The following is a 26,446-nucleotide window of genomic DNA, read 5'->3' on the forward strand; positions in this document are numbered from 1 at the left end:
CATTTTTTTTTTAATCTGAAAAAAATGTATGTGATTCTAATTGAGGTCTAGATACCTGAAAAAATAATTTAAAATATCACAACCCAGTAAATAAATAGATATTTTAATTTTTAGAACTGTTTTTAATAATATTTGATGAAATTAACAATTTAATAATAATAAATTGCAAATGGATGCTATGTAGGGTTAACAATAATTATTTCTAAAATGAAGTAATTAATTTTTGTATCTAATTATTAAGTAATTAAAAAATTTCTTAAAACAATTGCATTGAATATTTATTGTCATTCATAGTCCTTTAGAAATTTATTGACTATATAATAGAGATAAACAATTTTTCTTCGACTTTTAATTGATTATTAGTGAAGCAATAAAAAGTAAAATAAATAGCGGAAAATAGAACGGCGCCCTCGGAGTGTCGACTATAATAGGTACAGATGGCTTATGCACTGGTAGTTGTCACGTCATGTCCGGATAAATTTACATGCGTAAAATGATAGGTTGAGAGCAGCGAATAGGGACAGCTGAGTTCTACTTCCGAGTCTCATCGATCTCTTCTGATCGAGATGTGTAGTTGCTCAGTACTTCAATCGAGTCCTTGACTTTATTTTTAAGTATTACATATCAAGAAATTGAATATTAATAATAACAAAAAGTTCTTCACAATTATCATCATCATCCTGTCGATATAATTGTTCTTTTTTTTGAGGTGAAGTTGATTTCTTTTTAATAATATCGAAGGTCAACATAATAAAAAACTACAAAAAAAGACCATAAAACATTATCAGTGATTGTCTATCACTTTAACCGTTCGTTATGTTTAGCCACAGTGGGTTTCCGGTTGCTTATCAATTCACGCCTTTTGTTCAATACAACCTAATAATCATAATATTCAATTTGGAGTTCTTTTTTTTTCTATTATTGACAAAATGTTTAGAGAAAAATGGATAATTTGTTGTCTTAAATTATCTAATTGTTTTATTGCATTAATGTTCACCAAAATATTGTTATTTTAATGATAAAAAAGAAATATTTATCTAATTACAAGCCCAATGATAAGATATAATTTTGTAGTGATTAAATTATCGATAGGTTGTAAGATGTAACTAGGTTATAACAGAACTTGTCAAGTAAAATAAATAAATACAAAAAATTCAATTCACCGAATCGTTAGTGCAGCGTGGCTAAGCAAGCGAAAATGTAATACGTATTACTTTAATACACTACAATGTGGTGATGTTGGATAGTAGAGGTATATAGAGGGAGGCAACGCGCGTTGAGGGCCGGTGAGCAGCCGGTAGGCTGTGCATTCGCGTGACAACACACATAAACTCCACTCGTTCTAAATCTTTCTCTCTTGCTCTTAACGTAGTAGACGCTCTAGTGGTTGCGTGAATATTCATTCATTCGCGGCGCTAATTGGTGATACGATGACTATTCATGATTTAACGATTTTCAATAGCTATTATTTGACACGCTGTCGACATTACAAGTACTTGCTGGCTTTACGTTATTTCTATATATATATATGAATCTATTAACTTGCGGAAAGAGGTTTTATGTAAAAAAGAAAAAAAATGCCACTATGAAATCAATAAAAATAATACAACACAAAGAAAATCTTCAGATATAATGAAATTTATTACTTTGAAAAGAATTTTTAATTTTGCTTTTTCTTAAGATTTTTTTTTTTTTTAATGCATTACAATTGAAGATTATTAGAAATGAAACGTTTGTTTTAATGAACAAAAATTGATTTATCATTTAGAAGTCAAAATTTATACAAATTAATTAACATGTAGAAAGCTAGTGTATATATTTAATAAAAAATAATTTTATTCCAAAAGGCCCTGGATCTTTTTTTTTTTATATGACTCAAATAGATTAAAATATCTCAAATAAATGATTTAAATAAAAATATTATTTATTATTATGACTGTTTGATATAAATAATATAAAGTAGTAGGTTTTCATGAATCAGTTGAATTTTAAATTAATAATATAATGTACTTTCCAAACGGATATAAGTTTATCTAAATTTAGCTCCGATGATCTATCTGACATGTCAGATAGATAGGGTGAGACAGAGAGAGAGAGAGAGCGAAAGGGAGAGGGAATTTGAACTCGAAGAGGTTTTTGGTGATGAGGACAAGTAGCTCAAGTAAGTAAGTAAGTAAGTTCGATGAACTAACGGATTTCCGCAGATTCGAGACGATCGTTGCAGTAAATCAGCGCAAGTGCGTTACGTTTCAAGTCTCTGAACTATACTAGACATATACCCCGGACCGAAGTTTATTTAGCTCTGGTTTACGACTTCACTGTGAATTCACTTGTACCGAATCGCCACGGGAATCGGCTATACATCGTAATGCCTGTAGAGTATTGTTCCTATACCTATTCTATTCGCAATTTTTGGAAACGCTCCAAGTGATCCGTGAATACATCAGGCTTTACTACAACAGTACATATAAAATACATATATATATATTTTTTTTTCATGGACAACTATTTTGGAATCTAAAAATAAATAATGAATGAGACCGATAGCCTACTTTAACACTAATGCTTGAGAAAATCGACAAAGTCAGAATTTTTACTTTAAGATTAATAAAACACTCAAATGATTTCCAAGAAATCTGACAGTTAATAAAACGTCGAATAATTATCTTTATTTAGTTTCATTACTTTTCGAAATTTTTTAATTTATTTTAATTATTATTTAATAATAAATTAAAAATGGTAATATATTAATACAATGTAAGAGCACATTTCAGAAATTAATTTTTCGATAATTGAATAAAGGTATAGATAAATTTATCTTATATATCAACTTATTTTATGATAAAAAAAAATTACAGACAGAATTGATTAATTTGGATGAAAAAAATATCATTACTAAACGAGCTTTTTTAGATGACTCTAATTATATATTATCATGGGGAATAATTAAAAAAAAAAAACAACCATGATAATAAATCCATTCATATGAAAACATTCGAGTCTTTATCCTATTTTTCACTCTGATTCAAAAGTAATAAATCTTGAGATAGAGTAATGATAAAGCAGAGTATATTAACACATTCTTAGAAAGTACATAGCTAAGTACTTGATGATAGATGCTAGTAAATCGTCTTCAAACCTACTTATAATGTAACTCTTCATGAATTGCCAAATATTCGAATGGTAAACAGAGTTTGGACTACGAGTTGGAAGGTTTGGAGTTCACGACCCTGGTTTTGTATAAAGTCGGAGTCTCGCGTGCTTGGCGCATCTGTTGCACACTCGAGACATGCGAGAGCACACACTTCACCTTTAAGACTTATGCATACCAGTCCAAATACAATAGAATGTGTGTGGTCAGTGTCAATTTATTCATTTTATCTGTTAACTTAATATTATGTGTTTACAAAGTAACTCAATTTTCAAGATTACTCAACAATTTTAAAATATTTTCTAAAGAATAAATATTATTTTCGTTCCAAACTTTCTTCTTCTTTTATCTCTCTAATGTTCAATTATTTCTTTCTTTTAAGGATAATTTATACTTTTATTGTTTCCTAAAATCATCGAAATTGGAATGAAATTAGCAAAACTATTTCTACAAAATTGTCTTTTATGTTTAAATATATTCTAAAATACGGAGAATTATTATTATTATATTAAAGTTTAATTAATTTAACTGCTGTCGATATAAAAAATTTTTAAAACGATTTAAAAGTATATATAAAAACCTTAAAAAGTAATTTCGAAACTAATTATGATTTTATCTACTTCGTATTTCTGAAGTTAAAATATAAATCAAAGACATGTGTGGTCATAAATTCTCCTGATTGATCTAAATTTCGTTCCTAAATATATTTCCAAGTATTCTAAAATGTAATACAGATCATCATCATCATCATTGAAGCGTCATTAATAATACTTTGCCGCTAAATAATATTTTTACAAGTAATAAACTAATATATTATTCACTATTAAAAATAATAACTCCAATAACAGAAGCTTTTTATCATTTCACATGAATATATTGCAATTCAACTGATGGATCAGTAAAAGAGTTTTAATTTACAAAGATCTAGAGTAATGTTTGTTTCAATCATGATTGAATGTACTCATCTAGCATAATATTACACATAAATCAATCTTGAAAATTAATTGTTGCAATCAAATATAATAATAGGGTTAAACAAATGATTTCCTGCATAAATTTAGGCAATTTTTTGAACTAAGCTTAAATAAAATATATGTAGATATATATATAAATAAACTTACAAAGGCATTAACACAAAGTATGCGTACAATATGTTGTATAAAAAAAGTTGAATTTTTTTAATTCGGCAATAAAACACAAACTGGTCTCTAAGGCAATAAAACTGACTCGACAAGTAAAAATAGCGCGTCGTTCGATATGTATTGCGTATATAAATGAGGATCACGATCTTTTACTTCTGTCAACTATTCAGAAATTCTTGTTTTAGATATCGTTTATTGTTTTTATACCAATCTGTATTGTTTATTCAAATAAAGCCTCTCTACTTTATTTCATCATTGGAAGAATGATTGAAATATGTAATTTCTTCAAAGAAGAATCGTGATTGTTAAAAGGAACAGTTGATTATCTATATTTATTTAGATAATTTAATTAAATTGTGTTTGAATGAATATTTGATGATTATTTATAGAAATAACGATTCTGTACAATATTATCGATGACTCATCAATGCGACTCACTCATTTTTTTAATCTTTCTTATTCTCACATTCGCAATCTTTTTTCTTTTTCATTTTTCCACTGTATTCAATCTTATTCTCTTTTTCTTTTTATGTCTTTCTTAGCTTTATTTTTCTTTTTTTATTCTTTCACTTGATTCATCAGCTGCAGCTGAACCACATAAGATGTGTGGGTTAAAAATTCTACAGACTTCTTAAAACCAGACAAAACTAGACTAAAAAAAAAATTCAAATAACCCTACTCTTGTCAGAAAATCATATCATTTATTTTCTTTTCAAATGAAAAACTTGTACTCGAATGATTCATTTACTTCTAATTGTATATTTAATTTTCTTTTTCTTTTTCTCTTCAAGTGTTGCAAAATTATTTTTTTTTTCATTCCTTAATATTTAATCAGAATAAATATATTTAAATTTTGCGATGATACTTTAATATTTATATATATATATATTGTTTCTTTGATGCGGTGTATGACTCATGGCATGTGAGTATTATTCAGTAAGTGTCGCCGTCACCCGGGAATTTCGGAAACCTTCGGGATTCTGCTCTCTAACCCGTTGTACACTCAAGTGGGGAAGGAAAATAAGAGAGGGGGAGATGAAGCTGTAGAACTTTTGTCCATTCAACCGACAATCACGATTTTCTAAAGAGTATTTCGAGGACAGACACTTTTCTTATGATGATGATGATGATATAAAATTTTCATCGAATTATTTGAATTGAGTTTATGAATAATTTCATTTTAATAAAATCAAAGTTAATTGATTTGAGAACTAATCTATGTTACTCCAACGAAGAAACCGCAAGGAATGCCGGAAAATTTTATTGCTTTCTCTCCCACCCTGAGTCGACGAGAAAAGAAAGGTCGAAGGCGCAGTGCACTCAAGAACGGGCCAATCAGTGTCGAATCATCTTTGCTTTATTTTCCTTTCTGCACGCTCGCGCACTCGCCGTTTTCTCATTGCACTCCCACTGTAATACTCTTTCGCCCCTTCCCCCGCACTTCTTCTACTCTGTACAATTTTTTACTCTTCCGCTTGTCTCTCTCTCGTCGTTCATTCGCTTGTTCTTTCCTTCCAAGAATTTTTGCTGTCGCAATATTTATAGAAACCGATACGTTTCTTCTGGCAGCTCAATCCATCCTCGTCGACAATTTTCCGTTCGTCCCACGATCACTCTTTCGTTATTTTACGCGTGTATCTCTGTTTTCACAGTCTTTCATAATTGGAGACTTCTTAGTAAAAAAAAAAAAAATAGTCTCAATGATTATTTTATTCGTTTGTCTAAAAAATTAGTGACGTTTACTTTTTTAGAGTTCAATTTTCAAATATTCTCATCATAAAATGTTACTCCGAAAATTTTGATAGCTTTTTTCAACTAATCATTCATATAACAAAAAAATTAAATTTTAATCAACGTTAATTATTATAGAAATAGAAAAATAGTCTTCACAAAAAAAAAATGGATTCAATCAATAGAAAAAAAATAGCAAAGTTTATTCAACAGTTGGATAAATAAATTAATTGTTAGTAAAATGATGATGAGCTTGGAGTTATTTTTTTTTTTATTATTCAATGTAAGTATGTTAAAATTTTAATTTAATTTGAGTACATAAACTTGAACTACTGATGCACTCTAAGACATTCATGAATGGGTTAACTATCCATCAAACCTCAAATACGACACGGGAAAACTTTGGCTTAGAACTTTTGAACCCATATAATAGGTAATTTACTGCAGGAATACTTAGCACACACAACTTGAAATACCGGTGGTCAAGGTTTAACCAACCAAAACAAGTTGTGGAGACGTGCAATTAAATGGAAATTAAGTATCATTTTTTTTTATTAAAAATGTAATTATTATTAGTTAAAAAATTTCTTCCAATTTTAGATAATTTGTTATATAAATATCAAATGATTGTAAAAAAGAAAATAAACAAAACTCTAATTCACATAACTTGAATGAAAAATTAAAAAATATACTTCTATGTATAAAAGACAATGTAGAAAAAATGTAGTCATCTACAAAACAGTCAAATTCCCAAAGTAATATAAACAAAACGTCAAAATAATAATTTCTTAGAAAATATTGTTTACAAAAAAGGCTAAATATGAAGTGAGAAAAGTAACTTTGTGTTTAATTCAAATAAAATGATGACTCTCAATTCGAAACAAATTAAAAGAAAATTGATTATGTATTTTGATAGAAATTGTATGTAGTCTTTACATATTTATATCAGCTTTGATTAGTCTAAGAACAACTACTCCTAATTATTCGAGAATATATACATAATTACATCATATACATAAGATAATTATTAAAGATAATATCATCTGTACATACTTTTACATGGTGTATTTATGTAAGACACCCTGTAACTTATTTCATTTTTACTAAAATTGATTTAAACAAAATTCAATTTTTAACATTAAATAAACTTATCAAATTATTCTTTTAATAAATAAAAATATTTTTTATACTGAAAAATTTCAACTATTTTTCTGTAATATAATATTTCTTATTAAAATAAATAATTAGAGTGAAGAAAACACCTCCTTATGTCACTATTTAACTATTGCAATACCATTATTTATAAAATATAATACAAATAGTAGTATAGTTATGTAAAAAAAATATTTTATTGAGAGTATACATATTGAAATAAACAATCTAATTATTATTATCAACTTGGAATAGAAGATAACAATGATTCGAAATAAACGTTTTGGTATCACTATGCTAAAGATATAAGATTTAGATTGTATTGTTATAAACGAGTACTACTTGTTCATTATACATGTTATTGATTCTAAAATATCCTATATTTGACGAGTCAGCATAAACAACTATAGGTAAGTCGTAACGAAATAACAAGCCATTATTTTCCCTGACGTCGTGGAGTATACCTTTCAACGTTCGCTTGAACATCAATATCAACGTTTACAATGTATTATATATATATACTGATAATCAAATCACGAAACTACCACTTTTATACTAACACGTTCATAGAGATGATTGTCTATCAGGAATGGAGATTCAAAATGTGTTCAAAGTTGATTAAAAATGCATTGATGATGAAAATAAAAAAAAAAAGAAAAATGATTAGGACTTACCTGTTGCCAAAATTGTGCAAGAAGATAAATTCTTTCTTTCTTAAACAACCAATCCATGGATTGCATGGCCTGTAGGTCCAACGAATTGGCCTCTGCAGAGGCCTGCATGCTGGCAAGTGCCGCCGCTGAATTTAATGAAGTAAGAAGTGGCTTGTGTAACGCCGTTGTCACTGAATTGTTGCTTCCGGCTACCAGGTTGGCGTGGTACACGGTAGCGGGTACATCCTCCGAACCGCCAGATACTAACAATTGGGAACCGATCGGCGCAGACGGCCCCTGAAGTCCCAAAGACGAAGCCACTTTGACGGCTTCGAACTTCTTCGACGGATTAAAAACTCCCTTCCCCTTCCGGTCGTCGTCGTCGTTATTTTTCGCCACTTCACTATTTTTATTTCGTCTCAATACTTAAATGTAACACATTCGAACTACTGATAAAATTTCTTGTTCCATTATTAAATTTAATCACTCGTCGCGCTTCAACTTTTCATAGCAAAAAACCATTGTTCGTTATTTATTTATATCTCTTTATCACTTTATTTATCATTAATACTTTTTCTTTCTTTTTTTTCTTTTGATTATTGTTGACAACAGTGTTCACTGATTAATCACTTCACAATCACTGTTATTATAATCACATATTAACTAATAATTAATCAATTAATCAGTTTTTGCATTTTTTATTATTGATTAATAACCATTGGTATTCACTGCACGTTTAATTAAATACACTAGTAATGATTTTCATGATGAAGAATGTCGTGGAATCTGTTGAAATCTCTTGGCTGATAACTCCAATATGACGTATCATAATAATTGTCGACTTGATGACAATTAATCAGCCGAGTTTCACTTGGAGTTTTTTCTTTTTGCACAATGTTCAAAGTGATAGTTGATATTTAAGTGTAATTATTTGAGATAATAATTGTTCAATTAATTGATTATGATAAATAATATTCACACTATGAGTCAATTGATTGTTGTGTTATTATCCTTCACCGTTTTACATTCGATGATTTGTAGTATATCCACTTCGAAAGTTGCGTTTGAACCTCGAGAGAAATCAAGACCCGTCCGAGCAGGCATCTGACCTGAAACTAAGAGCTACTGAAAGGCCGATGCAATGTTTGGAGGAGGTACAGAGCAGGTGGCAGGGGTATAGGTGGAGTCTTATTGTAATGGTGGGAGTAAGACTGTCTATTAATTGACCAATCATTCACTAGATTGTTCTCCCACCATCTACAAGACTCCGCCCAATTTTAAGTTATTATAATAGTGGGGGATAAAATGACTTTAGGAAGGGGAAGACACAGAAGTATCGGAGGCTGGCAAGGTGGATCCTTGTCAACCGATCTCATATATTCAACTCCCCGACTACTTCTATCCGCCCTTTTTTAACCTCACTGTTTCTACCAATCGCTATGTTTTTTTCTTCTGACGAAGACTTGTTAGCCCGCGACGATATCGGACCGCGTCTTACACGGGATGAATTATGATCACGGCTTATAAGATCAATCTTATATGATGAATCAGAATAAACTTAACGATCTTTTCTTAACTTTTCTTTATAGCATTGACAATGTGAATGTAATTATTATTATTTGAATTTCAATGGAGATTGCTTTTTAAGACTAACTGCCATATTAAAAATTCAATACATTACTTTTTCATTTTCTTTATTTCAATATTTCTTTCATTTTCAATCTATATTATAATCATAATCATCTATATATATATATATATATTTTCTCACACCATTCAATTAAAAATTTATATTTTTAACATACATTTTATTCTAAATTTGTTCATCAGGAAATTATTTTTCATTTCTTCAACTTTTTTTTTGCAAATAAATTTTCCAATAATTCACACAATGAATATTTTTGATTCAACTTTCTTTAATAAACAATAAATAGTAAATATTTTATTTATTTTTTCTTTCAAAAATCATGAATTCTTGCTAAAAGTAAATCATGTTGTCAATAAATATTTATATTGATTTCTTTTCCAATACTTCCTGTGTTTACTAAAATATTTATTCTATTGTTTTTTTTTAATCAACACATTCTTGATGTCTTATATACATAAGCAACAATTATGTCTCATAAATATAACACAAAAAGTGACTTTATACATCGAATAATAAAACATGAATAATTATCTTTTATTTTTCAATACAATTTGCCAATTTACGTTGGTTTTAATGTATGTAAAAAAGTATTTTATGGATAAAAAGTCCGAGCACTCTCGAAATTTACTTTGATACGTAAAGCTGTATTTGTAATACATATACAAATAAATATGTATGAAAGTGAATTCTGGGTGTCAATCCGTAATAATTTTTTAACCCTCGAACGTACTTTAATAACTTTCAAGTTCTTATTAAAAATAATATTTCATTTTTAACAAGGTTACATTGTACCCTTTTCATCACACACGAACAATTAACTCTGAAATCTTTCATACATTCATATATATAGATATGTATAGATATATTTATAAATTTTTTTAATGAAATAAACTAAAAATAGAAAATGATGTTGCAATAATGATTGTTTGATCTGATCAGTACCAAGAATTCATTTAATCAAACACCAGTGAAACTTTTGAGAGTCATTTTCTTCATCTGGTCACACGCTACTTAATGACAAGTAAAGGTGATAAACTCGATAGCTGTACCAAGTCTTTATAATATGAGTCGATAACGTGATTGTAATAAAATATCTTTTTGTCTATGATGGATGCATTATTAAGTAAGTCTTTTATATTAAAAGTTCAAGAGCCTTCTTCAGGGACATTTTAAACTAAAACACTGCTTTGTATATCTTATTTTTCGTAAGCAAATTTTTGTAATGGATAAGATAATGTACGGATAAAAAAATATATACAAGAATTGAACGCGACAGAATATTATAAAAAAATCTAAACCATGTATATATATGTATGTGAGGTAACTTTTATTCGTATGATTATATATCATTGTGGAAAAGTAATCAATTTCATAATCATGCACCGCAAGCTACTATAGATAAGATATATTATGACTCTCTGAAATTCTTCAATAATAAGCTCGTTTATGTGTAGAGTTAGTCCACTTTTATGTCTAACTGTTAAAATTATTTTTTCAAAAATGAAAGTTGCCTTAATTTTAATTTTATTTGAAAATCACTTGTTTCAGTACTTTAATTTTTTTTTTCATACATAAGTAAACACCTAATGACCTCAATAAAAATTACCATTGTTAATTAATATTTATTGCTATAAAATTATCTATTCAAATAAATAATTATTTATCGATATTCAAAGATTTTTAAATATTTAATTTTTTACTTTTACTTTGTCAATATACTTTAATTTAGTTTCCAGATGGCAGATCATATTATTACCATTACGATACAATTACCAAAAAGTTTTGCAAAAAAAAAATTTTTTTCTATTGCAGAAAAAAAGTTTACCAAAAATGACATGATTCTAATAGACTCAAACATAGTTATCAAAGTTTGAGAAAGTTTGTTACACTATCTATACACGACATATATATGCACACACACATACAGGTATGTATAAATGTGTGGATTCAGAAGTATGCTTATAGATTATTTCTCGAAAGCAATTGGTTAATTAAAATAATAGAAGTGAATTTAGTATATTTTTCATGTGATCAACTTTCATATATTTATTTTATATATTTTAAAGATTTTAAATGAATGAATGAAGAGCAGTGATAATTTTGTTAACATCTGCAAGTGTTGGAATCTTTGGTGATTTGATCAAGTTGTCACAAAAAGTTCTAAAAATCTTTAACGATGAAATTTAATTGATTTGAAATAAAAAAAAAAATTGTATTCAGATAATTATCATTTTAAAAAAATGAATTATTTTTGAAAATTACTTTTTAAAACATTGACAAAGTAAAATAAAAAATTGAATAATTCCTATCAACACTGAGTCTAAAAAAGGGTTGGATTTTTTATCACAAAAATAATAAGTATCACTGTATTGTAGTTATTGATAGATAAAAAATCAATTTCTATTAACAATCACCTGTTCATTATATTTTCCTTTTTCTTGATACGCCTGTATATAATGTTTCATGTTTATCACACACATTCACTTGAACACATTGATTAATGAATAAAGAAAATTTCAATCATTGTTTAATTGTTATTAACATTTTTTTTTATTAACATCTTAATTATCTATTAAATTGTACATATTGCCAATTACAATGTTTTGTCATATTTAATGATGATTACAATTATTTTATTTCGATAAACGTTTTTTTTTTATTGTTTAGATCAATTAATTAATTAATTATCAATAAACTTGGATTTTGTCTTATTATGAAGATTACTGTAGAACATAAATATGTGTGTACACATATCAGTATATATGTATGTGTGGTGTATATAAGTATTTATTGAAAAAATGATCCAGTGGATATACGAAAAGGAATGATGATTAAATAGTGATAATGTCAGTAGTAAAATTTCGAAAACAAAAAGTGTCACAATAAACAGCGCGACGGGTGATGTGGATGCTCGAGAGATCCTGCTAGGTCTGTGTTCTAGCCAAGACTAACGTGAGCGTTTGGTTCCTGCAGCCCTCGACGTCGGTCATCCCTCGCAGAGCACGCACTTTTCAACCCTGTAAAATTATTGTCATTAACGTGACACATGACGTCAGCATTTTGAAATGACGAGTTGTTGTTATTGAGATGGGTGGATGATGATCTTGACTATCATGATACAGTTAATATAATCGGTAATTTAGTGAAGTTGAGAGGACACGTGTGAATGGGGTGGTAGGGATTTTGTATAGCAGAAAGACCCGGACAATATTTCTGCAAGTCGGCGGAGCCACTGACGACTGTATAGTGGCGCCACATCACGCCGCATTGCGAATACTCTAAACGTCGAATACTTGAGGGTGCTTTACCCCCACTATAATCGCGTGACGACTCGTCTTGAATATTTCGTGTCTCTGTTCAACCAACATTTGTGACCATAACATTGTCTTAGTTTCTTTCTCTTATTCTCTGAATCCTTCAGCACACTTGAAAGAGTTCATGGAATCAACAATACCACAAGTTATCGGAAGTATTGGTGACTTCAACGGCCTGATCGGAAAGAAGGGTGATTTCGTTTCTTAGTGTCTTCCCTTCCACTATAATATTCTCCAGAGATTTTCTAACCCCAGGGAAATTCAAGGCTTTCCGGCCATTCGCTACGCCTAGAATTCGTAAGTAATAGCATTTTTTACTTTTAGCTATACACAATTTAGTGGATGGGAAACAATTTTTTAATTGATGGTTAATCTATTTCTTAATCAGAATAATTATTCATCAAAACTTTTTTGTTTTTATTATTTCATATATTCATGACAATATATTGACTTCATTAATTATTTTATGGACAATTTCGAATTAATCATGATCAATAATTTATTTGCATTTATAAATAGTTGTCTATATGTACTTCAAAATATTACTACATGTTTAATTACGGTGTAAAACGGCTTTTGTTAATTATAGTTTTACAATTATAGATAAATCTAAGCTTGTAAGCTATAAATACAGTGAAAGTCAAGTTTCAGCGAGACATTAAGTACTTTACATTGACTTTAATGGCTTCATTTGTAATTTATAAACAAATGCATTCTCAATTGAAAGATTGCAATTTATAGCTATCTAATTTATGCTCAATATTGATACGTATTTTAGATTTATTACATCATCTAATTTTATCCACAGACATACCTGTCTAGACTTTGAATTTTTATCAACAATAAAAACCAACTATTTATCCTTTCAATATATCAATCATAAAAATGCAATCAACACCAAAAAAAAATGTATACCGAATACTTTTGCACATTTAAGATGTTTAATTATTTATTTGCATTCCAAAAAGGATTAAAAATGAAGTACTATTCGTTATTATTGTTAAAGAAGGATTTGTAATAACAAAAGAGTCGATTTAAAAAGAAAAGGATACAACATGGAATGGAATAGAGCGAGGATCGGACGGAAAATCTTCGTTCTAGAATGGACTAAAGCTACCAAGAGGAAAACTTGAAGTGGAGTGTTAGGTTGGAGTCACATTCCAGCTGAGATTAATTCAGAGCAGAGAGGAATTTAGCACCTATCCAAGAGGCCATAGTTGTATAGTGTAGCTATATATATTATGACGTCGTTCTATATAGCTTTCTTCAGGTTATTCCGAATAAAATGCTATATATTTTTATACGATAATTTAAAAAATAGCGGATAGCTATTGATGCATAGATTTGTCGACAACAATCATTTTACAATTGCTATAGCAGCTATAAATCAGGGTTCAACACAACATTTGAATACATTAAATATGACAATATTAAACAATAATAATAATCTATCAAGACGTTGAAAGGCACAAAAAATTATCTATTGAGTAAATACTTACATAAGTATTTTATTAAACTTAAACAAATAATGATGAATGAATTTTCACAGCTTGACTGATGGTCAGTCATTTTTTTTGTAATGATATGTTGGTTCTAATTTTCTAATAGTTCTAATTTAGTTCTTGATTTCAATTTTACCAATCTAAAATTAATTAACCCTAACAAATAATGATACAAAAAATTATTAAAATGAAAGAGAAGTCTGTTGAAAATGATTTTTTTTATTGTCTATTAAAAATAGAAGGATAGATTTTATAATTGAAAAAAACATCTGATATACACTAGTCTCAATCGTAAACCATCATAAACAAATTGATCAAACGTCATTTTTTTATTTACAATTTTTATGCTGTTCTTATATAATTTTTATAATTTCAATCTAAAATTCATTAATGGCTGATTTTATATATGAATTATATAAGAATCAGTATTATTTTTTTTTACTAGAGATGCTTTAAACAAATTCCATCAGTTGTCTATCAACATACAGATGGAAATAAAAAATTATTTTACGATATTAATTATCATTAATACATTTAATGCTTCATTACCTCAACATCATTATTTATTAATTATTCTTATTGTTCATAATAATAACATGAATAATAAAAAGAGGTAGATTTTATAATATTGATTATTTAATAATAATTATGTAATTAATATACATGAATAGCAGAATCCAGAGGGTTGAAATAAGTATGAATTTTCAAACAATGATTTTGTGACAGTAATTAATGTCTTCGAGTTTCAACAACTGTAATTGTAATGTTCTTAACTGTAGCTCGTTTTAATTTCCATCTTCCGGTAGTACGGCTTCGGTTCCCTCGATGCAGTAGTAACATTAGTAAAGACTCCGGAACAACCGCGAGTCCCGCGGCTCTTGGTCGCGTATAATAAGCTGTTTTATAATCAATGGGAACAGGACAATAATTAGGATATGGACGTAAGGGATGAGGAAGCAGGTATGCTAAGTAGGATGCTGCGAACTGGTTCCAGACAATAACGTCTCTCTGTTCAGTTTTTAGTCGAAGGGTATAAATATAATAAGTGAATTGTTGTTGGTTGGTGAGCTCTGATACGCTCTCGATTATTTTATAATATTGATATGCTAAGATGAAATACTGCTAAAAGAACAATAGAAGCTTACATATAAAGTAGAAAGGGAAACGCGTTTTATTGCACTTTAAATGACTGTATCGGAAACTTGAAGAATTTTCTCACATTCATTATAGCCTATGTTTTTAATATAAATCATTTCATGTAAATTTATTTAATTTCATTTAAATTGTCGTTAGATTTACGTTAGGATGTTTAATGCATTCCATTACACACAAACTTTCTTTAGTTTTTATTCATTTATGATTGTTATGATTTATTAATGAGAACATTTTGGGGATACTTGACATGGTCTGTTGATGAAATGAACTCTAGTAACAGGTATTTTTAATGAAAAAATTATTCCACATAGATAAAGAGAATGACATTAGTGAAAGAATGCAGCAGTAAGCTACATTGTAACTGTCTTGATGCACAGAGGCAGAAAGCATCCAAGATATGCAAATGGGGGCGCGTTCGATCATCTTTGGTTAGAAGCAAGATTGGGCCAGCCGGTCACCATCAGCAATAAGACCTTAAGGTGGGGAAAGCTGCGAGTGTAGAAAGGGTTTAGATACGAACACATGTTCCAACCATTTACATACTTCGTTGGCAATTTACATACGAAGAAAATTTGCATCGGTCTCTTATAACTTTCATTTGTGTTTGTGTAACCTAGAGACAGAAGGAGCACATGAGCACTAAAATACTAGCAATCGTCTGCTTTTTCCGATATCTCTATTGAAAGAATACCCGGGGATGGGGTTCTTACATGGAAGCCCTTGATAGATGATGTAATGTATTCAAAGGTTAGTTCTCATTCTATCACACGAAAAAAATTTTTAGTCATTGCAATAGATCAGATGTCTATTCTTAGGACTGTCTTCAATTCTTTTGGGTTTAAATAAAAAATTTAAACAAATTATTACAAGTGCGAATGATTATTATAAATATTTTGTTAACAAATAAAATATAAAATATTTATTTAAATTATTCGAAATTCTTATAACAGAAATTAAGTTAATAATTGATTAAATTATTTAAATAATAATAAAAAAATATCTTTTTTTATCTTGAAGATTTAAAAGTACGTCCTTATAAGACGAAAGGCTCTGGTGAACGGAAACCAGCAAAACTTAGACTACACAAAAAATAATTAAGTCCAGATCAGTCCTAAATGCTATTAAGTAAACAATATATTTATATTCTTAGAAAATTAATAAAACTAAGCCTCAAACGTATATTAACTATAAACATAAACAATAAAGCATCAGATTGTTTGCAATTAATTGATGAATATTATTTTATTTCATTTTATGTGTGAGTTGTTGATAAACATAATTATTTTTTGCATTAGCTGAATATATTTAACAACTGCAGGTTTTATTTATAGATTTATAGAAACATAATAAAAGGATTAAATAAAATATATTCAAGAGTACATATTTAAGAATATAATAATACACATGTGTTTCTTATATCTACATATTATATAAAACTTTTATATTATTTGATTTTCTCATACTTACCTATGCAGTTGGGGTGCATTGTAATATCCATGACCCAAATATCTTTAGAATAGGTAAGGATGCCATTGAAGACTGATGATCGGATCATGATCTATAGATCATTTATTCGAAAAAATATTTTTACCTGTTACTTTTATAAGACGTATTGCAAGCATCTTATTCTTATGAATCGAGAGTTGCTCCGTGACATCTTTAAATGTCGACCGTATATACATTTATTAGAATAAATGATATCATAAAAGCATACTATTTTTATTGATTCTATTGTATTTTATATTAATAAAGCCTTTTCTTTTTACTAATAATAAATCTCTTTCGTGATCGTCTTTTGTCATTTCATTTCTTTTCGGATGAATACAATGAACTATACTTTGTATAAAAATTATTATATTTATTATTTCATTTTAATTGTTAAATAATTATTTCAGTTGATTACAATATCATATTACTTAGCATCAACCTATAGAATACGCTTTTAAATAAATAAAATAAAATTGTATCAACAGCCATTAATATTTGCCAATAATTTATGTATTATTCTTAGGCCATGTGACACTTCTTGTCATCATTTAGATAAGTCTCACGCTAAGAACGGTCGATTTCTTTAGGGCTATAGAAAACACTCGGCGATATATGCATGCAGATATCAGAAAAACGTGATGCTAATCCGTGCTCATCGATCCGCAACCCTTTGAAGCAATCGTGACGATGTTCAGTCGACCTTGGTCTTGTCCCTTCACCTGGCCTAATAAAAGTTTCCCCTTTTTTTCCCTCTTACTTCCTTGCATGTGTCATACGATCCTTTCTCTCACTGCACAACAACTGTATACAACAACAATCAGGCTGCTCTTATACGTCCACCTTGACGTCCGTGATGCTTCTTTATTTTGCATGCGTTGGCACGTATATCCAATGTTGGGTACTACGGATATGGTAATTCACCGGCATTGCTAGATATGTAAATAAGTTAGATTTGAGTTTTGTTGCGGCCGGGGATTCGATGGGAACGACGTTTAAATATATGCGTGGTTTATAAGCGCCTTAATATCCACTTCATCAAGATCCAGATTTATTGGGTGCTCTAAACTTTTATATCGAACTAAATTCTTGATGTGAACGGAAGTTTAGGATCAAGTTGACATCCGTCTTCGATCAATATATTGCAACAGATAGTGGAATTTTCCAATCATTCTATATCACATACTGTAGAAATTTCTGCTAAATAGAAATATTGTTTTTATGGATTGCATAACAATCGATAACTATCTGAAATAATTAAGTCTATCTAGAAAATAGACATTTTTATCTTTGTGGGTATAATGAAATTAGTGAAATATAGTAAATTATTAAAGAAGGTCTTTTGCGTACATGCTGTATCGACAGTGCTGATACACACGTACACATAAGTCGATTAGCATAAAATTATAAGAGTAAATGACAAGAAAAGTCTAGAGAACTAAAAAAGTGTATCCTTTGAGAAAAAATTAACTGCCAGCAAGTAATATTTTTTTTAATTAATAACATAAAAATTTTGAATAGTGACAGTAAAATATTTTTTCAGCATTGACATGGTATTATTTTTGTAGATTCAGTTCTAATAATTTAAAATAATAAAAAAGAATTCATTGAAAAAATATTTTTTGTTGTGCTCCATTATATTGAATAAAATTATCTGAGTATTAGTTTATTCAAATGTTTTATTTTTATTTAAGATCCAGAGTGTCTCAGAAAGTGAAAATGAATTTAATGGCATTTGTATTTAAACTTATCATAATCTTAAGCCAAATATCAAAATACATTTCATTAAATTCAATAAAAATTTTTATTGCAAATATTTCCAATTCTTTTTATCGAATACTCAGGGCATGTATAAAATAAAAATCAATTAATCTGGAAAAATAAAGAATTATGATGTCTAGATGAATGATGTGTATGCACCAATGCTATAATTCAATAATAATCAATTTTCAATTTAAAAATAATAACGACTCGAAAATAATTATGTATAAGATCGTCTACAACATTGTATAAAATATCTTATTATGGAATTTATTACTTTTTATTATGCTTTTATTCTAGATATTATCATAAATTATTTCAGTCCATTTTCGACGTATCATAATGAAGGAAATTCAAAGCTTTTACACAATAAATTAATAAAAATAAAACATTCATTAACGTGATGGTATAATGAGTTTTGTGACGCTAGACTGCTCTTTCGTACATATATGTATATTCTACACGTCATCACAGATGAATTTCATTGCTTTGCCATTCGATATATAATTGAATTTACTTAATACATACAGTGATGTCACTGAATTTAAATTTCCGATCCAATTATTTAAAAAAATATTATAACTTACATTTTTTTGTTTCATCCCCTACCGAACAAAAAAATATCAATAAACTATCATCAATCTATATTCATTTTTCATTTAATATTTATTCTAGAATAATTTAAATATTTATACCATCAATACGGAAGTCATATCGTCAGCTGCCTTGTAAAGTATCGAGAAAAAAATAAGGGTGTTGGTAAAGATAAAAATCTTGAAGGCATGCAACAGTATTACTTGTAGCTGATGTGCATCGATTTTAACCATCAATTGATGAATTCTCCAACACAATTGTTAAAGTAGCACCTGCCAATGCTACGTCTTCAGCAACAAGCAACCTTTATGTGCGTGCTTTACAGTATTGGGGTTATATATGTAGTGTATACTGGACATATTCTCACTGGTAGATAGGTAGGTAGGTAGACACAGAAACATATACACACATGGTCATCCTCGTCACGCGTCTCTGAACAATGGCATTAATAGACCCTGGCGAGTTATTAATTGCCTGTACCCGCCGGATATGACTGTCTATAGCTAAGCGAGGCTCTCGTTGTCTCGATTCATCGTCGACAACCAATTGTTCCACCTGCCAACTGTTTCAATGTCAAATACTAACCAATAATAACCATTTTTTTCATTATAGTTTTGGATAAGGAAAAGAATAATAATAATTTCCTTATTCTGTTATCATTGTGTTTCCTCTCTCGTGATGGTGACGAATAAAATTATCGTTTCCTGCGATTGACTTGGATTGCAGTTGAAAAAAAAAAAACATTCTTCCAATGAAAAAATAATCGTTTAATCTATTCAATTCATTCTTCCTTGCCTAAATGACTTCCTCGAGTATACAAGAATTCTTTATTAAAAAATTTTTAAAACACTTTTATTTCACTCATGCAAACCTCTCGTATGCTATTGAATATCATTGTTTAATTGTATGAAAAATAAATTTTCAATCATCAATTGATGCTTTGTGTCATTAATAATTCAATAAAATATGTGCATATATACACTATTTGTCATGATGATTATTTTTTGGAGCATTAATTAGAGTTAATTTTAAGGATAATTGTGGTCAATAAAATGTAGCATCATAGCTAATTAAATTTTTTGTTGAATGTGGGAGAAACAATGTTGATAGCATCATCCTTTCATTGACCAATTTTTGTAGCTTTATAGGATAATTTTTACCCGTCTCTGATCAAACATATTTTTTCGTTCTTTGTCACTTGGTTTGCCCTTCCTGCTGGTAAATCCACTACCAAGTCATCTTTATGGTCAATCTACGGAGACGAGGCCCGAGTCTGCGTAATTAAGAGCGAGCGGACTCTTGGGCTGATTAATAGAGGACGGTGTGAGATAATCAAAAGGAAGTTATACAAATGGAATGAAGCCAAGGAAGACGAAACGTCCTGGCGATTCCATCTTCACTGACACGATCGGCTTCCCTTTGTATTCATCGAAATATCTTTTAAACAATAAAAAAAACTAACTCTCTTCATATTCATGCGTGTATTCAAGCCATCATTGTCATTATAATATAACATTTCCTATATGTACATAGTTTAAATATATTTCATATGATTATTCTATTTAATATATGAATTATTTCTCATCATAATTTATACATCAATTGTCAGTATACACATGAGCTATTTTGGTGAATTGTTTGACTCATTTGGAATGTCAACGAGTCCGTAAATGAGCAGTGAATATAAGGGACATCGACCTATGGACTTTATATGATACAGTTTTACAGTATAATACTGTAACCAGTGTTGCCAAATTAGATAAAATCACTTGATTGTTGCAGAAAAATTCTTCTTTTTTTTCCAATTATCTTTTCAATACACATCTTGATAAATACCTTGTCATCGTTGAATTTTTAAAATCATCAATTATTTAAAATGAAACAAAACAAAAATATAACTAGTAAAATTTTATTAGTAAATTAATAAAAATTTATAGAATCTTTCAATTATTTTTAATTATGATATTAATACATGTAATTGTACAACTCGAGTATTAATTAATTTCTCAAAAGCTGATTGCTGCAGAGCTAAACAACAGAAGGGTCACGCGTGGATGATTCTGGTCATCGGTCCGAAACAACCAACGATCGTAATCGCCATTGTCATAAGTTTCTTCGCACTCTTACGGCTTCGCTCGAAGGCTTTTAGTAGCCTCTTTGCCATATACGTACACACACATACACTTATATTTATACATATATATATATTATATACAGTGTAGAAATAAAGCTCTATTTTATTTTTTAACCATCATTCGCTTTTAGTCATTTCTTTTGTTTTATATATTTTATTTACTCCATACATATATAGATATATTTATCATTTTTATGCGTTTTGTGTATAAGCTTTGTGATATTCCGAAGTACTTCGAGAGGGTACCCTGGATGAGGACTCGAGCGAAAGTCGATAACCAAGCCTCGTCGACAAAGGAAACCATTTCGAGTGGTTAAAACGCTCGATGTAACACAAAGCAGAGGATCACCAAACAGTGACTGACATTCCTGTACTCTTCTACCTTCTTTCAAACACATTGCGTCCTAGCCGAAGTATCTCTTCGACTATACGCTTTCCTGTCATTACTGCATTCCTTATGTTTCTCGTCGACGATTCCCTGCGTCCTTATGCCAGTCTTTAACTGAACATGCAACTCTCGATTTTACTTTGAGATAGGCCTAGTTCTACTTATTATATGTTTCGTTGCCACCACCACCTTCGATACTTTATTTATTTTTCATAACACATGGAAAGTCTAACCGATACATGGGCCAGCCATAAAAGGTTTATGCAATTTTTTTTTTTTCAAAGTTAGATAAAATAACTTTTGCATGCTGCATCCAAATATGTAAGTTATTTTTCCCTGAAGTAGTGCATTTAAAAGTTATAAATCATTTTATTGTTTAAATGCATTTTTTAGCTAAACTATGGGAAATGGAGAAAAATTGAGAAGTAGAAAATACGTATTTTTATGGATTATATAAAAATTAAAGTTGATTGATTTCGTGATGATGAAGAGTTAGATGGTTTAAAGTATTATTTATTGGAGTAGAGAAACTTTTGACAATATGTAAAAACTTGTGTGATAATAAAAAAATAATAATAAGAAAAAACAAAATGATGTACAAAAGAAATACAAACTGAGAGTTTCTCATCTTGCTTACAAAGATTCCGGTAATGGCAAGTAAAGAAGCTTCGAAGCTCTTTCCGGTAAAATTACTTTGCGGTGGTTCGTCATTATCTGCGATAGCCCTCGAATCCTTCATCTTGAGTTTGTATATACGTCCTTGAAGAAAATGAGGAGTCGTAGAGTAACATTGACCTCGCAATCACTCATCAGCTTAAAATTATTGTAAACTTACAAATTATCTTTGATGTCGATAATTTCGTAGTTTATACCATCTTTACTTCAAAAGTAAAATCATCCTATATTTATATTTTACACACAAAAAGTGTTACTTCTTAACAATTACTTTTAAATCAATTAAATAAATTGTAACTGAGTGATGAAAAAAATTACAATGAATACAGTGAACTTTGGCGTGGGAATTCTTCAATTTATTGTCAGCACAAGAACTTTAGAAATGTGTTTATCAATTTTACCATTAAAAAAAGGTTCGTGTCTATATAAATAACATTAATATAATTTTTTTGAATAAAGGTGGATTATTTTCAGAGATTTATTGACAAATAATCGATACAGATGAAATATTTTTAGATTTTCTACCGCAAGGCTTAGCATAATATCATATATATTTATTTTCGTTGCATTGTACCTGTGTCCCTTCAACAACAAAAACAGTCATTCATCTGTATACCCAATGTACACCTTTCAAAATTTACTCCAAGATCCTTTTTTCGATAATTTTTTTGGTATCCTAATTTCCTACAGTTTTAGAGTCTTATAAAGATAAAGATAGTTCAATATGTTGTTGTTGATAAAATAAATGATAATATCTTTTTCCTTGCGACAAGAATTTTTATTGCACTGTACATTAATTTTCTTATTTGAAAACACAAGTATCCATGCTATAATATTTATTTTTAATTGATTGGATTTTTAATTAATTTTTTTTTAAAATCAATTTTAAGTAAAACCCTTTAAAAAAAAGATTAAACTTTTGACTTGTATTCGTTCCTGGACTATATTACTAACCAACAGACAATTGAGGTCATGCTATAAAGAATTAAAATAAACATAAAAACAAAATGAAAGTAGAACAAAGACAATATATTAATACAGAAAGAGAGGGAGAAAGAAATCTTGAGTCTCAAGAAGTATTATAAGAAATGATTGTAGATCGCGGAGGAGAGAACGTGAACTAATGAAATCGATGGAACCAATCCGCTTCTCGCAGTTTATTCGCAACAGCCAATCGCATCAAATCACTTCTCCTTTTTGCCAGTAGCCTAAGTAACATCAGAGATTGCCGACAACATAAAAAGTATTACTATAATACAATTTTACTTGAACAGACTTTTTGAAAATTATACAAAAAATAATATAAATGATTTTCCACTAAAATTTCATTATTCTTGAACCATCACGACATGAATGACATGTTGTGTCTATGATAAAAAATAATTAATAATAAAAATGAGAGGTATTTATGATTGATTTCAAATTCAGATATTTTTTTACAATAACTGCAGCTTCCTCGATTGTGCTTCCTGAGACGAACGAGTTGCCAAGGTGGACGGGGTGACGGGGACACCGTCCGTCGACTCTTGAGTGGGAGAATGTTAGAGTCCGAAGTAATGGAAGCTCGAGTTAATATTGTATAGCATTACCCAGCGAACTTTCCGCGGTGAACATTGCTATATTGGTTTCACAAGCCGAGGTCTAACGCCATGAACTCCAACCACTATCATACAAAATTGGCTGTTCTTTTTCGTGGTCTTGTTGTTGACCTGTTATGAAACAACGTCAATGAAAATCTCCAGTAAATACAGTTTTATCATTCCCTATGGAATCATTACTTTGTCTCATTTTATTCTATTTCATGTGTAGATTAAAACCTCTGGTGAGGATATCAATATTAGTTGATATGATTCATGATTTATTTTATTTCATAGTAAAAGGAATTTTTATTAAATTTATTGCAGTTTTATTTAGTTAAATATTTTTTCTAGGATATTAAATGTTTAGTTGAATATTCTTCAATATAGATTTAATTAGGTTCATTTAAAATTTCAATAAAGAGAACGAGTTCATCAACAGCTTCAACAATCATCATTTTAGCCAAAAATGACTTAAATGCAAATGAAATATTGCTAAATTCAGAGCGATTACGTACAAATGTAAAATTTTGTATTTAATTACGTGAATTCTGTGGCTTGAATATATACGGTAAGGTTAGTAATGCAAAATGATTCTGGCAGTAATAAAGTGTGAATGACTTTGCTGGCAAATTAACGTCTCTTAGCTGAGTTTTGCACGTAATGCGGTAGATGTTGCACAATTGAAAGTTGTCATTATTTGTATCAAAGTAAATTTTATTATTTTCAAAACAGTCAAATGTTTATAATTATTTTAGGGAATAATTATAATAAATAGGTCATTTAACAGATAATTGAAATTATTAAATAAAAAAATGACTGAAAATAAATATTTGTGAATATTTAATTTTATTTGGGAATAATTAAAGCAAAATAATTTTTTCACGAATTGATGTACGATGTCGATTAACTTTTTGTTTTCTAAAACAATAATTGTATTGCACATTTTGTACAATTCTATATCCCCGATGACGATGTCTCGACAGATGCAATATGGCAATTACCGTTCCCTAAGCGAATGCTGTGTGACGGCACAATGAAAATTGTCATTACGAGGACTGCACGACAATTATCACGGCGTTTACAATCGCGATTCGCAAGCGTCTAGAAACGGTCTGGGATTACTCAACAAATCGTCTTGTAACTTTTAACTACCAGTTTGGATGACTATGTTAGTCTTTTTTCTTCTTTTATATCCTATCTTTTTTCTATTTTTATGTTCTATTGTCATTTATTTTTCTCCATCCATGGAAACAGTTTAGAGTTAGATTCTATTTTACATTGTTATCTATTGCAAAATTGAGGTAAACTTAGATTAAGAAAAATATTTCGCTAAGCTACGTAAATACGTTCACTGTTTTAATTTAATTCAATTTACAATTATCTTGAAAGAATAGTAAATTAAAAATTATTTTTTTTTAATAACAAATTATTTTGCATTATAAAAAATTAAATTTTATTTTTTTAATTTATTTTGAACGAGTTCAACATTGATACGATTTAAAAGATCACATGAAGTTGAATGGCAATACATTAAACATTGCAATTAATTTATAATGACTATGAATTAAATAATAAACAAAATATTTTAATAAATTTTATTGATTAAGATTTTTTAATAATTAAATATTAATATTGGCACAGAATTTTTATGGGAGCATTATAAAACGTTATTCAAGATAACATAAAAAAGAATTCATGAGATTGTTAAGCAATCAATATTGAAGAAACAAACAAAAGTTAATTTTATGATAAAAATGAAAATAACAGACAAATTGTGTTCAGATTTAAAATGATGCTTAACAGTTTGTGATCCATAATCGTGGGCCAAATGAAATTCACGGCTAATGCTCATGTTGGAATTTAAATCTCTTTACTCGGAAGTTAGTTGAACGGCATTTGAGAGTATAGAGTTGAAAAGAGAGAGGAGAGAATGGAAATGAGAGAATACACGTAGACACTGTGCATCGGTCCATCCGCGCAATAAACTACAATCACAAATTACGGAGTCAAATAGTTTCAGCGTTTTCGCGCGGAATGTCGCAATTTCATGAGGGAGGCAGGTTGGTTGGTTGGTTGAACGTGGGATGAGTCGGTGGAGCGAGAAGGAGAGTTGAGGGAGGGAGGGAGGAAGGGGTAAGAGTATTACAGAGAAACATCTTCCATGCAAGGGAAGAACTAAAGGTGGAATAGGATGCGGGGTTAGAGGGTAAAAAGGGTAGGAGCGCTAATGAACTTACAATAATTGCCAGCCATTGATCTATGAGCTGAAGAGTTGTACTCGCTGCTATACCATTACCAAAGTGTAACCCCTCACACTACCACTGCTAGCCTTCTCCCTTAAGCTTACTCTACATTTCCTGCGACTTCACCAGCAGTCGACC

At 29.4% G+C, this 26,446-nt stretch overlaps 1 protein-coding gene across 13 annotated transcripts in view; it reads right to left on the bottom strand.

Annotated features, from left to right (window-relative positions):
- Positions 1–12,412, bottom strand: part of cut (homeobox protein, cut) — a 54,201-nt gene extending 41,789 nt beyond the window's left edge. For 11 of the 13 annotated variants that reach the window (XM_035096377.1, XM_035096376.1, XM_035096375.1 and 8 more), the window contains exons 1-2: positions 11,892–12,412; positions 7,851–8,938 (exon numbers count right to left, since the gene is read on the bottom strand). In XM_035096377.1, coding sequence (XP_034952268.1) covers positions 7,851–7,958 — 108 coding nt within the window. In that variant the 5' untranslated portion in view covers positions 7,959–8,938; positions 11,892–12,412. Of the gene's footprint in view, positions 1–7,850; positions 8,955–11,891 lie in introns of all 13 variants that reach the window. The other 2 variants (XM_035096364.1, XM_035096365.1) reach the window with 2 other exon arrangements.
- Positions 12,413–26,446: the final 14,034 nt, after the last annotated feature.

This window comes from Chelonus insularis, unplaced genomic scaffold (assembly GCF_013357705.1).
Source record: "Chelonus insularis isolate UGA/USDA-ARS -01 unplaced genomic scaffold, ASM1335770v1 contig_139_pilon, whole genome shotgun sequence".
Lineage (NCBI taxonomy): Eukaryota > Metazoa > Arthropoda > Insecta > Hymenoptera > Braconidae > Chelonus > Chelonus insularis.